At 34.9% G+C, this 16,266-nt stretch overlaps 1 protein-coding gene across 1 annotated transcript in view; it reads left to right on the top strand.

Moving 5' to 3' along the window:
• Positions 1-16,266, top strand: part of fhit (fragile histidine triad diadenosine triphosphatase) — a 274,950-nt gene that overhangs the window by 91,134 nt on the left and 167,550 nt on the right. The window contains exon 3 of the mRNA XM_016566563.1: positions 8,434-8,554. Within this exon, the coding sequence (XP_016422049.1) occupies positions 8,440-8,554 (115 nt within the window). The 5' untranslated portion in view covers positions 8,434-8,439. The remainder of the gene's footprint in view (positions 1-8,433; positions 8,555-16,266) is intronic.

Raw genomic sequence — 16,266 nt, 5'->3', positions numbered from 1 at the left:
ATTCAGATAATTATTGAACAACAAACTCAAACTATGTAAAAAATGTAGTTCTTCTGGTGAACTCAGTGTCCAAATTTGCTGTTTTTTTTTTCTTCTTTTATATCAAATATTGTAAAAAAATCATATATAATGTTTGTTGTAATGATGCGAGTTGGTTGTCAGTTGTTTTTCATTACTACTATGTGTTAATACTGTTTGTTTCTTTTAAAATACATTGAGCTCGGCATGAAACTAACCATAGATGCTCGTATAGCAATAGTTGGGGTCATGTGAAATCTTTGCAAGAGGCTGGATCCAATCTGGACACACCTCACCTAAATAAATAAGTAAAGTAAAGTAAGTAAGTAATCTATTTACTGTTACTTTTGCCTTTAATAAACCCCTAATTTGCTTCTTATTAATAGTTTGTATGCCGGTTGTTAAGTTTAGGTATTTTGTAGGATTAAGGGATCTAAAATATGATCATGCAGAATAAGGGATTAATATGTGCTTTATAAGTACTAATAATAAACAGTCAATATGCTAGTGATACGCATGTTAATAAGCAACTAGTTAAATGTGAGAATTGGTCCTTAAATTAATGTGTTGCCAAAGTTATATAAGAAGTCATATTGTAAAGTGAGAAGTGACCCTTCGAAACAAACAAAGAAACAAATAAATGACATACTATAAGAGTGGTCTCTTGTCATAGTGGCTGCCATGTTGAGATCTGATACAATATGACACTTTTAGTTGGGAACTACTGTAGGTTAATTATGGTTAGTAAACCGCTCTCAGATATCATTTCCACAGCCTATGCTTTTGCATAATCATAATGTGGACTTGTAGGAGGACCGTAAGTGGTTTGGGGTGATGTTTTGGATAGGACCTCATTGCCCCTTTGTCTAAAAATAACAAATATGGTTTTGAAAACTTAGTGTAGGCTCAAGCAATGCATGGTTTTCTTGCTTGAATTTAACATGGTAAAAGTCTTTTGGCAAGGCCTCTGGAAGAGCTTAATATTGTACTCTAGACAAAGAGATGCTGCCAAACCACCTGTAAGGGTTGAGCTTTTTTTCAACCATCTGTGCAGTAGCATTCAGCTGATTTCGAGAAAAGGTTGTAAGGTCATTTGCTCATTTTAAATAGCAAATTATTATGAATACTATAATTAACAAAGCAGCATGTTACATCCAGATGCCTTGCCTTTCCCTTTGTATCTCACTGGTTCTTGGTGTGAACACATTTAATTAGTCGTTATTATAATAAACACATAGACGCAAACGTGCCCACATGCATGCGCACGCATGTCTGACTCGATTACTGCCAGCGCACCCGTGAGAGATCGGCAGTCAGCATCTTTCATCACTGCCTTATTGATGTAGCTGTACTTGTGGGATCTTATTTGCTACCAAACTACTCCTGCAAACAAACGTAATGAGATGACGTTTCAACACTTGCATTGCTTCTGATAGCATTTCAAAACACGGGAACTCCCTCTAGCCCTCTGTCTGGATGCATCTGCTACCTGAATAAACTCTAGTTATCGGCAAGCTAAACTAACAGCTGAAGCCCGTTGCTCTCTGGGTGTGTTTGGGAACTGTTTTTCCTCTCTTCTCAGGTAGATGAAGTGCAGTGTGCCAAAGGCCATGTTTGGATGCAAAATGAAATCAAATGTGTGTTTTATTTTCACCTTGAGGTGCTTTCTGTGTGGTAAATAATTGGTTATTCATCATGATTCATTTTATGCAATGCCACACTCCATCAGCGGTTCACTAGAAGTTCATTCATCAATGCCATAGTCTTGCAGTGCAACCAGCTTTGTTATTACAATGTTATTACATTGTACTAAGATGTTAATAAGCATGTTTTCATTGCAAAGGATCTTGTCCTTGACATAGACAGTGCATAAGAAAGCAAAATGTGTGAAATGAAGCAATGGTTATGCCTAAAAATGTGGGAAGCCGTCTACAGCAGTGTTACCAAATTGATTGCTTTAAGCCAGTGATTAAAGACTCTACTTTATACAAACAGTGCTACTCATATGTACCACATGAGAGACTCGACTAACGCCTACAGCTTAGTCTGATGTTAACCTCTAGCTAAACAAATCCATTGTATAATAAGCACAACAAAGATGAAACTATTTTATAATGGTATGTTTCACTGCTGATAAAATATACGTACTGTACATTTTCCTCAGCTTCATCCATCATTTTGAAAGGAACTTTTTGTTGAAATGCAATTGCAGTGCATTAAGCAATACATTAAAGGAAACGTGCCATTGTAAATTCTGATGTCATATGACACATCTCAGAGGGTGGCCTAGTATAATTAGCAGTGTTTGCAAATCATTGCTAAGCATCACTATTATTATCAACCTAGGCTAATTGGAAAAACAGGCCTGTGGTGACATTTGTGCGAAATTATATTATGTTGCTTCTTGCACATTTCGCAACACTTTCAAAGAGAAATGTCCCATGAGTGGCACTAAAAGCTTGTTCAGTTCTATCTGAAACAGACTAACATGAATCTGGCGAAGTTGTATTATGATGCTTGTTTTATATAGTGTATCACATCAGTTCAGAGGTGAAATATCAAGTGCTTGGTGCTAAAGGTTAATGGTACCAGTAGTTTTAACAAAAACAAACAAACAAAAAAATGCTGATCCAACCATGCCATTTTTGCTTGCTCCTATGAGTCTCAACGAATCTCTTTTATCATTACTTGTGTTTCACGGCACTCTGTATCACAATACTGTACCAGGTGTGCTACTGAGCAGGTTTACTACATCAGAATAGCCATACATATGGAGCTGCCTAAGTGATGCAAATTTCAAAATGTATTAGTTTACAATGTTAAAAGTGTTTTGAGGTCATAACGTAGTATTGTGCAGGGGAACTGCGCGGAAATACGTCTTTATTAGCTGCCACTAATATTCATTTCAGCTGCAGACTGCAGTGAATTGTACTGTATGTGTAGGCACATTTTTCAGTTCAGCAAAATTGCAGGTAGATATACAGTTTTCCATTGAGCCTGGGTTGATTATTATAGTTTCTGCTCCATCATAGGGATTTGAACAAACTCTAAAGGTGCGGTCATATTAGCACAAAAGCCTCTATTTTTAGAAGTGTAATGATGAAAGTGTAGCTATGAAAGTAACACAGAAGTCACTTTCAAACTAGAAGAAGATTTCTGATGGACAGTGTAGCGAATCCTTGTGTCCAGCTAGAACCCATTATGAAATCTGCGTATGGAAATATTTTACTCTCACATGAAATTGTATGGATTTGTATTGAAATGACTGAAGTTTGCCAGTGTGAAATGTGACCATGTTTTCCTAGTGGGCCATTAAAGACACAAATATTTACATTGCACACTAGATTTTGAGACCATCCGGAGAGTTACCAATACACAGAAGGGAAGAGCTGCTGTACTAGCCGTGCTTCTGCAGTATGTGCTCAATACACTTACTGATAAAGACGAGAGATTGCTGTGCTTGTACACTGAACCATACGGAATTAGTCTGTTGTGTCACTGACATCACCTAAGGATATGAATGCAAAAATGCCATAAAATTTTTTAAAAAGCTTTTGAGTGCTGGGCCTCAATAAGACATTATTTTCATCTCCAATGGACTAGCTAAAGACAAGTATTCAACGGAGTTGATTTAATTTAGGGCTCACTGCTTGTTGGACAGAATCCTATAGTCTTTTTTTTATAGTTCAGTAAAAAGAGGGTATAGCTCAGCCTTGGGCAGCATATCATTGCTTTTGTGTTCAAATTGGAGATGAGGACAAGTCTCACATGGATATAGCCTAAGGTCTGCTTTTGATATATGTTTAATGTTATTGCACTGAATGTATCTCACTTGGCTCTTTTGAGTTTCATATAAATGAATTTTTTTCTATTGCTGTTCCCTTCTTAACTGTATAATTACATTTTTAACTGCAGTCCTGTAAACATATACATTTGTATACAAATAAAAAGTAGCTGCTGAGATTGAGAAAATGTCCAGTGCTTGAACTGCATTAGCATTCGTTTTGTGCTTATCAGGCCAGAGCTGAGTGAAACGTGTCCATTAAATACCTTGAGTTTGTGTGTTGTGTTATGATAGGGGATATAATGTTTCCTGTATGTGTTTCATGCTGTCACAGGGATTTCAGTGGCTTTGCAGTTATGAACACCTGAGCCCAATTCCACAGGGAAGAAGTGGTCGATATGTCTTTACAGGCCACTATGTAAAACAAGGAGGTGTTGAGATGCAGTCAACCTTTTGTTTTAAGGGGTCATGACATGTTGGAGCTGCAAGCAAAGCTCTGACATATAAACAGCTTTAGGGTGGTCTGATATTTACAGGCAGAAGAAATGCACTTTTAGTCTGATTTTGTGAGTACTGATATCTGAACACGTGCGTTTCTATTAAAACAAAAGCAACTGGGACAAAAAAAATAATTATTTTCAAATAAGCTTTGCTTGCAATATGACTGTGATTTATGATATATACAGTAGCGATTGATTTAAGACAACACATGAGCACTCTATTTAACGGAGCAAGATGTTTTTGGACAATGTCTGTGCTGTGCTGCATGTGAAAGCATCATGAGTGCTTTTTGCATTGGTAAATATTGTTTGATTGCTTACTGATTGCTTTTATTGATTTTTTCATCTTTCTATTCTTTAACCCAAATTTTTGCAGTTGTTTTATTTGTCTGATCGAACTCATTATTAGTTTTATTTGTTGTTTATTGCTTATAATGTATTAGATTAATTAGAATCTAGAGACATGGATTCACAAAACAATCTTAAAGGGATAGTTCAGCCAAGAGCTTTCTGACCCTGCATAGACAGCAACAAGGTAGTTCCCTTGCTGTCTATAAAGCCCTCGGATTTCATAATTTGTGTTCAGAAGATGAACGAAGGTCTTACCGTTTTGGAATGACATGAGGATGAGTAATTAATGACAGATCTTTCATTTTTGGCTGAACTATCCCTTTAAGATTTTTTATTATTTTAATTTTTTTTTATTCATAAAGCAAAAACAACTTCTTGTCTTTTTTTCTTAACTTTGTACTTAAGAGAAAAAAGACTTCACTTATCTTTGTAAATAACCTCTTGAAGTTAAGATGCCCTCACATTGACAAAATGTTCTCAACATACATATTACTATTTTACTTGTATGATTTAGCATTCTTATCAGATGTTTGTGTTCCAGATGGAAATTTCATAAAAAAATAAAATAAATAATAATAATTATATTAATTATAATAATATCAAAAATGATTACAGGGAACTATACAGGTTATGTATAAAAAGTTAATAGATTTCTCTATTTACAAACTTATAATTTATATGAAGAGTTTTTTTTTCTTAAGAAGTTTTTACGGTTAATATTTGATAACTGCAAATTCTAATAACATCATTGCACATTTATGCATGTAAAACGAACAGTTTATACTTGTTTAGTTAGAATGAATTAGAGTTATATCAATATTATCTGTCCTGCTTTGGTCATATAAATCCTCATGCTGTTTCTGTTTGTATATAGCAGATATACGGTTTCTTGGTTTTGCAGTACATTGCTTGTGCTATAACCGCATGGCTGCTTGAGTTTGTGACATCTGTCCTCCTGAATCCAAACTATGCTGCATTCATTTTTTTTCTTTTGCTGCACAGCCCATTCTGCATTCTTCATTGGCCCATATGTATGCATCTCTATAGTGTATAACCCTACTAATTATTTAAAAAGCCAAAATTACATGGACTAATGGATTTAAGTTTGATTAATTGCACAGCCTTAATGAGAATAATGAAAAATTAAATATATGAGGAAAACAAAATTACTTCAAATACCATAACCATTTGTTCTCATAAGTGTTTACCATGTCCATATATTTCAAAATAAATATTCCAGCTGAGTTTCATTGGATGAACCTTGGAGTGTGTGTATGTGTGTGTTTGAATTAGTTTAGGGATTATTGTATCTGCCAGTAAATGATGTATCAGTGGCGGTGAGCAGGCTTCTGGATTTCACTGATTACACGCTGGAGCAGCAATCTGTGCAGTCAAGGTTACAGATAAGGATTAAAAACGTAACCGGCGCAATAACGCCGCATGAATGCAGGCCGAGCGCAAGCCCAGCGAATCATGCGTGACCGTCACTGCTGCGAGCCGAGTCACAAGCACCTTTGATGAAAATGTTGATATCAAATCACAGCTGAGTGCCGAAATGCACCAACACCCTTAAATCCACGCACGTGTGTGTTACCGTACCTGACGTGGAACAAAATGCCAAACGCGTGTCGTTAAGCACACGGGAGATGCACATTAATTAGGTCATTGCAAACTGTGGCATGCTAATCGCAGCATTGTGATTCTTAATTGCAGAATTGTTGGAATCCATTGAGGAGGCCCGAGACAGCTGGTATGCACACATTTTCTGCTTTCTTTTTTTTTTTTTTCTCTTCATTTTCATACTTTTTTTGGATTTCGTCCTCTGGGACACGGTCCAATGCAATGCACAGTATGGGTCCTTTTCGCCATGTTTTCCCAAATTATATGTGTTTCTGTGTGAGTGTGTGTGTGTTTAGAGGGAAAGAAAATTAGGTTTTCTGTGTATGCCTGTGTATGAATAATTCTTCATGCATGCATGTGTGCACATGTGTGTCTGTGTGTGTGTGTGTGTGTGGGGGGTCATTTTGAGTGCACCTATGCTTGTGTGTGTATCTGTGAGGTGTGAATCTTCCTCATTATCTTCACCCTTGTCCGGCTCTTCTTCCTCCTCCTGTGTCCGCATAGACTTAATATAACCCCATTATAATAATTCATGCACATATAAAAACCCAACTCCCTTTGGTTAGTACATGTAATTACATTTCTAAGTTTTTTTCTCTCTTTATCATGTTGAATGCAGAACTGATTGCTTGACATTTGTTTCGCTTGGTAAATAGGACAAATCATGCACTCATCATGCAATAGTTCAGCTAAAAATGACAGTTCTGTCATTATCTATGGAAGAAAGAAAATCAAATAAATTTGAGGGTGAGCAAATGATGACAGATTTGTCATTTTGTTAGGGCAAACTGTTACTTTTATTCCACTTGGGATGGGTAATGCGACTGCATTAATATATTTTTAGCTGATCAATGCAGACTGAAATTCCCTGGAGAAGATGTTTAAATTTAGCAAGAGGACGCTGATCTTGGTCGATGCTTGTTTGTAATGGTGGGCATTGAAAAGCCCTCCCAGTGTGACAAGATTTTTGCTTTATGGATTGTTATTTGTTTGAACTCTTGCTGTTTCAGATATTCGTTTTATCATTGACATCTCCCATTGAGACTGTTTTAAAATAGCTCGCCATCAATTTGTTTACTTCAGGTCTGCTATATGAGATGCTTTTATCTGCACTGAAAGGAGAGAAGTAATATTATAGAATGGGTAAATGTTGTCTCAGACAATTAAAAGCATAGAGAAAAACTTCACTTAACAGGATGTGTGATCATATTAGCTTGCTAAGGTAAACTTAACTGTTGGGTCATTAACATAATGATCATTTATTTGTCTGGATCTGTTAAATTATTCAAAAATACATTACATAAACAATTCATACATACACAATGCGTTTAAATGTTAGTAAAATACACCCAAACGTTGTTTTTCCTGAAGTCGTAATTAAATCAAAGATGGAGTAAAAAATTGAGGGGGAAAAAACGTTTTTCAAACTTTTATTTAGTTATTTATGTATTTATTTATTTATTTATTTGTTTATTTGTTTGTTTGTTTGTTTGTTTGTTTGTTTGTTTATTTATGGGATTGTTTGTGTAATTTACTGAAAAAAAACCTTTCAAAATATTTATTGAGCTAACTATTATTTATTATTTATTTTATATTAATTTAATTATAATTTATATGTATCAATGTTGTAAAATTATAAATATAGTCACCTAAAAAATATATACTATAATATTTTCATTTAAAGTTCTCTATTCTCTATTTTTTTTGTTAATTGAATGTAATTAAATTAAATCTTAACAAAATCAAAAGACAATAATAATAATAATAATAATAATAATAATCTTTAAGTCTCTTAAAATATTACTTACTTTTTCATGACATTTTCATGACATTTTCAAGTTTTACAATTTTGTAAAATGTTGTTCAAAAACCTTATGGTATTTTTGATTGTAATATTTGTTAAAAACATCTTAAAATATACATTTATAATATGTATCATTATTATATAACACCTTATATTAATATAATAATATATTTAAGCCTCTTAAAATATTAGATAATTTGACATTTGCATGACATTTGCAGCTTTTAAATACATACATACATACATAATGTATATATGTAAGTAATAATAAATGAATACAAAGTTTTTTCCTTGTCTGTATTGTGGACACTCTTATTTGTCATTGACGGTTAAAGCTCTGTCTCTGTCTCTCACAGGAATTGATGTCCACTATGGCCACGTTTCGCTTTGGGCAGCACATCATAAAGTCCTCGGCTGTGTTTTTGAAGACGGAGTTGTCCTTCGCACTAGTCAACCGAAAGCCGGTCGTGCCTGGCCGTATCCTTTTCAGGTTTACCGTAGCGACTGGGGCATTACACTGAGGTAAAGCGAGAGCAGGTAGGATTTTCAGTCTCTCTGTGTTTGCTGTGGAACAGCGCTCTGAAGAGCAGCGCTGTCGCTCCCTGCTGTTACTCAGCAACGGTTTGCTCTTTGTTAAGTTTGGCCTGACCTTCGTGTTAGGGCCGTATCTCCAGATGTTTACCATACAGCGCTGCACAAGAGCTTCTGTCTGAGAACAGGCCTCTGGGATTGGCTGAAAGTTTTGCTGTCTTGTGTCTAAAATGACCTGAAAATTCCTGACAGATTCCTTCTGAGTAATGGTCATGAGTCACAAGTCTAAGAAATAATGTCTTTCCATTTTTAAGCTAAATAAATCATTTCATTTATGGTGTATTTTATACTTGCAATGCACCTAGGTGAACTAAAATGGCTGCAGTTTTCCTATAATCAAAAAAATAAGGTTAAATAAATAAATAAATAGTTGATTAAAAAGTTAGTTATTTGGTAAAAGAGTTGGCTATTATATATACACATAATATATAACACACAATCTCTTTTTAAAGAAAACATTTGGCAAATTATTGCTGATTATTTCAAATCAATGTGAAATAGAAAAAAAAGTGTTCATTGTCATGAAAAATAATGTTTTCATTACAAAAATAACAACAACAACAACAACAAGAATAAAGTACTAATTTCAGATTCTATATAAAACATATGCATTTTTTCCAAGCCATGTTTTATACTAAATCTGTCAGAAAATCAAAGCGACAAATTTAAATTGTTTCAAATTTGAAGTAAAAAAAAAAAAAAGCATTTTTAGATGAAGTTATGGCTGGTATATGCACATAATCCTATACAAATATTTGTTTGTTGTTTCAGATGTAATGATTGTTTCAAATAATTATATTTAAAAAAGCATTAAAAAAAGCATTAAAAGCAATTAATCATGCCCCTGATAAATGGTTAGCACCTACATATACCCCCCCAGCAAATATTTATAAATGGAACTAATTGCAATGATTAATTGGAAAATTATGAAATTCAGTTGATTGAACATTTTCCAGTCAGTCGACATCCTAGAAGTTAATAATTTAGATATTCAATTTGCAGACATTTGCTTTGTTTTGTGCGCTTCTTTAAATGTAGCAGGCACAAACTGTGCTCTTTTCACAAACTGACTCGGCTGCATGCAACACAAAAAGCCAAATGCCATGAATCATCATCAGATGCACCATAATACATTCTCTTCTTTTTATGCTTTGCTTCAAAAAGAAAGCAGGTACTTCTGTGTCTATTAATCTTAGTGCTCAACGTGCAAATGCAAACATGAATACATTTGCATGATTTCCATTGCTGATTTGTTTGAATAATATCCTTATTCTCTTTTCGAATAGCAGTAAGTCCTTGGCTTTGCGGCAAAAGATCTTCAAGTGCTGCTCTGTCTTATGTAAGCCTCTATGTTTAGATTAACTTGTGATGGAAAGCCATTTTTCACAGCATTATAGGCCACTGCAGCACAATCCTAAAACCCAGCGAGAGGCAGCAGTGTTTGGAGGGCAAAAGCAATGCATTAGCATTATTTAATTGTTACTCTCACAGTCCGTGAAACATTACAACACTGCCAGGAAGTAGCAACGGCTGGAGAGCTAAAGGACAGAGCTGCTGCTGTGTATAAGAGAGCCATGTACTGTATAAGAGGCCTATAGAGTCATGTTTGTCAGTGTATCAGTGTTATTATCTGTTTCTTTATCACCAATATTCCTATAGACTCCAATCTAGTGTTATGCTTCAGTAAGACTCTGTGGCAGATGTGGCTTCGTATTCTGTATTTAATGAAGTGACATTTAAACATTTTAGTTGTGACTTAAAAAGGTATATTCCAGGTCCGATACAAGCTTAGTCAACTGCATATATGGCGTAATGTTGATTTACCACAAAAAGTATGTAAGTAATTTTTTCACATCCCTAATTTTCTTAAAATGAATGAATGTATGAATGTATGTTATGGTGAGGCGGTTACAATGGTAGCCAATGGGGCCAATTTTGGGAGGATTTAAAAACACAATTGTGAAGCTTATAAAAGCATTTTATAATTCATAAATTATTAGAGCTGTTATGTTTTTCTCATCATTTTCACAGTCATTTTAGGATTTTAAGCATTATTTCATCCTGGCAAGTAAAATTGGACATAGTTGTACATAGAAAAATATAGTAAGTGACACATACCGGGCCTCATTTATCAATCTAACATAAAAACTAGCTCAGATCCATCCATTTATTTATTTATTTGTTTGTTTGTTTGTTTTTTTAAATCTAGCAAATTGGCCAATACTGATACTGGTTGATGTTTTTTTTAATTTTTTTTTAAAGCAAATTTATTTATATTGGTTATTTGCTCCATAACAAGCAAACTGGCCTTAAACAAAAACATCTGATGACATTTGAAATTGCGTATAATTTCAGGATTTAAAGCAAAAACAGAACAGTCTGACTTTAGCTTTGTGAAATTATGCTATATAAAATATCTGCATGAAACAAAAACAGAAGACGGACTGATTGAGGACACTGATCTATAATATAATCATTGTATGTAGATCAATGATTGATGCCCTGTTTACACTAGTGCATTTTCGTTTTAAAACGGCATTTTAAAATGAAAACGATCCTCGTCTACACTGGCGTTTTCACTGCGTTTCAGAAACTATCTCCGTCTACACTACACAACCGAAAACGCATGTCACATGACTATTCATGCAGGTACAATCATAAATGTATAGGTAGATTCCCTATTATTTAGATGGCGGCGGACGTGTCTACCATAGATATATCTATGGTGTCTACGTGCTTGGAGCAGTCGAATGGGGAATCTACCTTTACATATCTATGGGTACAACAATGAGCATGATGTTATTGTTTACACGGTCGTCAAGGATACGTCGAGCGAATGTGGGATCACCCACACCATCGTTTTCAAAAGTCTCCGTTTTGCTCCGTTTACACTGAAACGCAACCCCGTAGTTTTCAAACTAAAATGGGGTCTGCAGTGTTTTCAATAGTTTCCGTTTTTGAGGGTCGAAAACGCAGGAGTTGTGTAAACGACAGGCGTAACCGTAGCAAAAGTTATGCGTTTTAAAATGAAAATGCACTAGGCTCCATAACAAGCAAACTGGCCTGAAACAAAAACATCTGATGACATTTGAAATTGTGTATAATTTCAGGATTTAAAGCAAAAACAGAACAGTCTGACTTTAGCTTTGTGAAATTATGCTATATAAAATATCTGCATGAAACAAAAACAGAAGACGGACTGATTGAGGCCACTGATCTATAATATAATTATTGTATGTAGATCAATGATTGAGGCCCTGTTTACACTAGTGCATTTTCGTTTTAAAACGGCATTTTAAAATGAAAACGATCCTCGTCTACACTGGCGTTTTCACTGCGTTTCAGAAACTATCTCCGTCTACACTACACAACCGAAAACGCATGTCACATGACTATTCATGCAGGTACAATCATAAATGTATAGGTAGATTCCCTATTATTTAGATGGCGGCGGACGTGTCTACCATAGATATATCTATGGTGTCTACGTGCTTGGAGCAGTCGAATGGGGAATCTACCTTTACATATCTATGGGTACAACAATGAGCATGATGTTATTGTTTACACGGTCGTCAAGGATACGTCGAACGAATGTGGGATCAGCCACACCATCGTTTTCAAAAGTCTCCGTTTTGCTCCGTTTACACTGAAACGCAACCCCGGAGTTTTCAAACCAAAATGGGGTCTGCAGTGTTTTCAATAGTCTCCGTTTTTGAGGGTCGAAAACGCAGGAGTTGTGTAAACGACAGGCGTAACCGTAGCAAAAGTTATGCGTTTTAAAATGAAAATGCACTAGTGTAAACGGGGCCTGAGACACAAATTCACTCTCTGCCAGCAGGTGGCGCTTATGGAACAGCCACGATATTGTGTTTCCTTGGTTACCGCTGTAAACAAAGCAAAGCTGCGCTTATAAATACTACTTTATACAGAGGTAAAAGAAGAAAATGGCATTGCCATCTAAACTTTTCTCAAAACAGTCAGTTCTCTTCAGTGATATATTAGTATAACCCCACACCCTCAATTCAATGTTAATATTTTCTTCCTATATTTCGACCATCGTGAACCGTGGGATCAACTGGGACAGTGATAACGATCTACCAGTCGATCGCTGTTTTCCCATTGAAATGGACTACTTTTACACTGTTGCTGCAGGTTGTTTTTTAGTCTTTGGGTTAAAGCGATCTCCCCACCTCCCCTGGGCTAAAAAAAACGTGACTAGGCTAGTTTTCATTAGCAATTGGGCTGGTTTTGTTTAGAAGACCTGGCAACCCTGTTTCCGGGTCTGTACCTTGGGTTGTTTTGCCAAGTGTATGGTGTAAATTCAGATATCGGTTATAGTCAACCATTTGGAATTGGGCATGAAGACCTGCAGTGTAAATGCTGTCACGGTGAATGTGTTGAGGAAGTGTGGCTCGGTGTGTCTGAGCTATTTCCTGAGCTCTCTGCACCTTTCAGTGGGCTAGCAGTGTTTGTATCGTATCAAAGCTGTTCACTTTCTACATGCATCAGTTCAGAAGAGTTTGGAGAGGTAGACAGCGCTTGGCAAAGATCTTAAAGCTCCCCTGCAACACAGTGAGGGGGTGAGGGGGCTTTATGTGGGGAGCGGGTCCCTGGGGCAACGCTGCTGAATCCCAGCGGCTTTAGCTGGTGTGATTTAAGTTAGTCCACATCCCAACACATCGCCACATGAAAGGGCTCTGTTCCTCCACACACACTTATCTTCTGCTTCTAAACTATTTTCTCCGCAAGCTTTCTGTCTTGTTTTATCGTGAGTAGGGTTTGATATGGGGGTGGGGATTGTTCTTACACTAGTTCAATGCCAGTTTCCATATGGCATATCACTGACCAAACCTACACAGAATCAGATTTATCTGCTCGTAAAGTCGCCTACAACAAATTAAACCGTGATTGAACTACTGGTCGTTTTACATGTCAATCAGTCGGATTCTTCCTGCCTAAGTGGGTGGTTCTTGGCTAGAATAAGTCTTAATTGTTGTGTGAGACCAATTGCCTCCAAAACTAAAAAGAAAGAAAAAAAGCAAGGCATTAATGTTTGACATTAAGTCTTGCATATAAGTGATTAAAAAATAATAACAAATGTATATTTTTATGTATATTTATTTATTTATTTTGTTTGTTTGTTTGTTTACATTGTTCCCCTAGATTACGCACACATTTATTTATTTATTTATTTAGCAGAGGAAATAAGTGATAAATAAATAATATTTATAATAATATTGTAAATTATTATTAAAATTTATATATTAAAATTATTATTATTATTATTACTACTACAACTACTACTACTGATACTACTACTACTATTACTAGACTTGGATAATGATTTTAAGTACCACATTATTATTAATTTATTAGGGATTTGTTTCATTTATGTAAATCCGATCAAACTTAATTTCAAAGTATCTATCTATCTATCTATCTATCTATCTATCCCTTCCTTTTTTTGAGATATCACTAATGAAGGATTTCCACAAATACATTTTAAAATGTAACAAATACATTTCACCAAAACTTAAATTTTTAGGAACATTATAGAGTATAGGATGTTTGGATAGATGGATGTTGACAGAATAATACATTAAATAATTGAAATTAAATTGTTGTAATTATTATTATAATTATGTTATGTTATGTTATGTTATATTTGTTTGTTTTTTGGCATTTTTATGTATTTTATATATTGTGACAGGACAGATCAGAATTGAGTTGGTTAGCAGGAATCAGGTCCTCGAGTCAGGATTCGAACACGGGACGCCCGTAAGCGTAACGGCGCTGTATGTCGGCGCGTTGCCTACAAGGCTATCGGCACCAACGTTTGTTTGTTTGTTTTTTTGAAGTTACCTATTACTTTAATGCAAATGTCTTGCACTGAGCAACAGGCACCAGCATGAAGCACTTGACCAGCGCAGCTAAATGATCCAGTATGGTTTTTGTTGCCTTGAAGAAGAGGCACAGGCCTGTGAAATGTTCCATTAGCTCTTTAATAGTGTTTATTTAAGCTCTTGGCAGATGCTGGAATCTCCTAATGAGCCTCAAGATGAATAGACAGTTATTGACAATGGAATCAAACTTGACTACACTGTAGAAGTACCTGCACAAGTACCTGCATGAATTGTGTGAGTTGTGACTGTCTGAAGACCGTGACGTCTGCTGCCATCATGGCCCATTCTGTCCCTCATGGATTTTATTGATTTGTTTGTTGTCAAGGTTTAAATAGGATCTTGAGTTCTTATAATACACACAAGATAACCTAGAACTGCTCTAAGCTAGAGCTGGATGATAGAAAAAATCTTAAACTCCTGAAACATTGGTGTCTCATATTTTAGAGCAGTCAATGCAATTTAGAATTTAGAATATTCCGATGTAATGCCCTTTTGTAATCGATAAGAGTTTCATAAGTAATTGTAATTTAATTACGCATGTTTTTTTTCTTCTTCTCAGTAACTGTAATGGATTACAGTTACATTTATTTTGTAATTAAATTACGTAACACAATTACATAGTAACTACAGTAGTTACTTCCCAACACTGCCTATATATATTGTAATATATTTTAAAATGTAATTTATTTCTGTGATGGCAAAGCTGAATTTTCAGCATCTATACTCCAGTATGGCTCCAGACTTTTGAATGGCCTACATTAAGTATTAATTTGATATCTATTACTATTTGATACTGAACAATAATTCCAACAAAGGGGGTTAGCTTCACTATTTCATTTCAAACATAAAATGATTGTGAAAGCGACTCTACCTCTAAAACTAATAAAGCACTAAAGGATAGCAGTCATCAAATCAATTGCTTAATGAACTATAAGCCAGGCAAGCTGGTCTTAATGGGCTTGCTGACACACTGGTGGATTTCACTTTTAATCAAAGGTAAAGACCACTCTCTAGGTAATTCGCTGATTGCAGTTTTGTTGATCTTATAAAGCATTTAGCGCTTTTTTTTAGTCGTTCCCTGCATTTGTCAGTCATTATGTATATATTATGCTAATATTGCCTTGTGTATTTGTCCCAGCTGATGTCCCAATGAAAAAGAGTGTTCTATCGCTCATTATTCAGCACACTCAATCTCCTCACCTGCCAAATAATGTTGCTTTATGTAAATATTTGCTGAACATGTGAACATAAACATCAACGTAAAGTGGATTAGTATGATAATGACAAATGTGCCTCCTCAGCTGAAATCCACTGTCAGCGCTAGGCTACGTAAGTGTGTGGCTTTTTAGTGGTGATGTAGGAGAGAATTATTATTATTATTATTATTAGTAGTAGTAGTAGTAGTAGTAGTAGTAGTATTTGGATTAATGTTGTTATAAAACATTATAAAACAATAATAATCATTATTATAAAATATTTACCTAAATATATTTCACAATAAATGTAATAATTATAGATTTTTTTCACAATTAAAAAAGGAATAAAAATTATCTATTTATTCTCTAATAATTATCTAATTATTGTAATCTAATCTATATTTATCAGGTTATAATAATAATAATAATAATAATAATAATAATAATAATAATAATAATATGTAGTATATTTAATAATATAATATTTATTTATTATTAA

This window comes from Sinocyclocheilus rhinocerous, unplaced genomic scaffold (genome assembly GCF_001515625.1).
Source record: "Sinocyclocheilus rhinocerous isolate Xijiao unplaced genomic scaffold, SAMN03320098_v1.1 scaffold1864, whole genome shotgun sequence".
Classification (NCBI taxonomy): Eukaryota; Metazoa; Chordata; class Actinopteri; order Cypriniformes; family Cyprinidae; genus Sinocyclocheilus; species Sinocyclocheilus rhinocerous.
The sequence above is the reverse complement of the archived record's forward strand: the minus strand, read 5'-3'. Positions and strand labels throughout refer to the sequence as shown.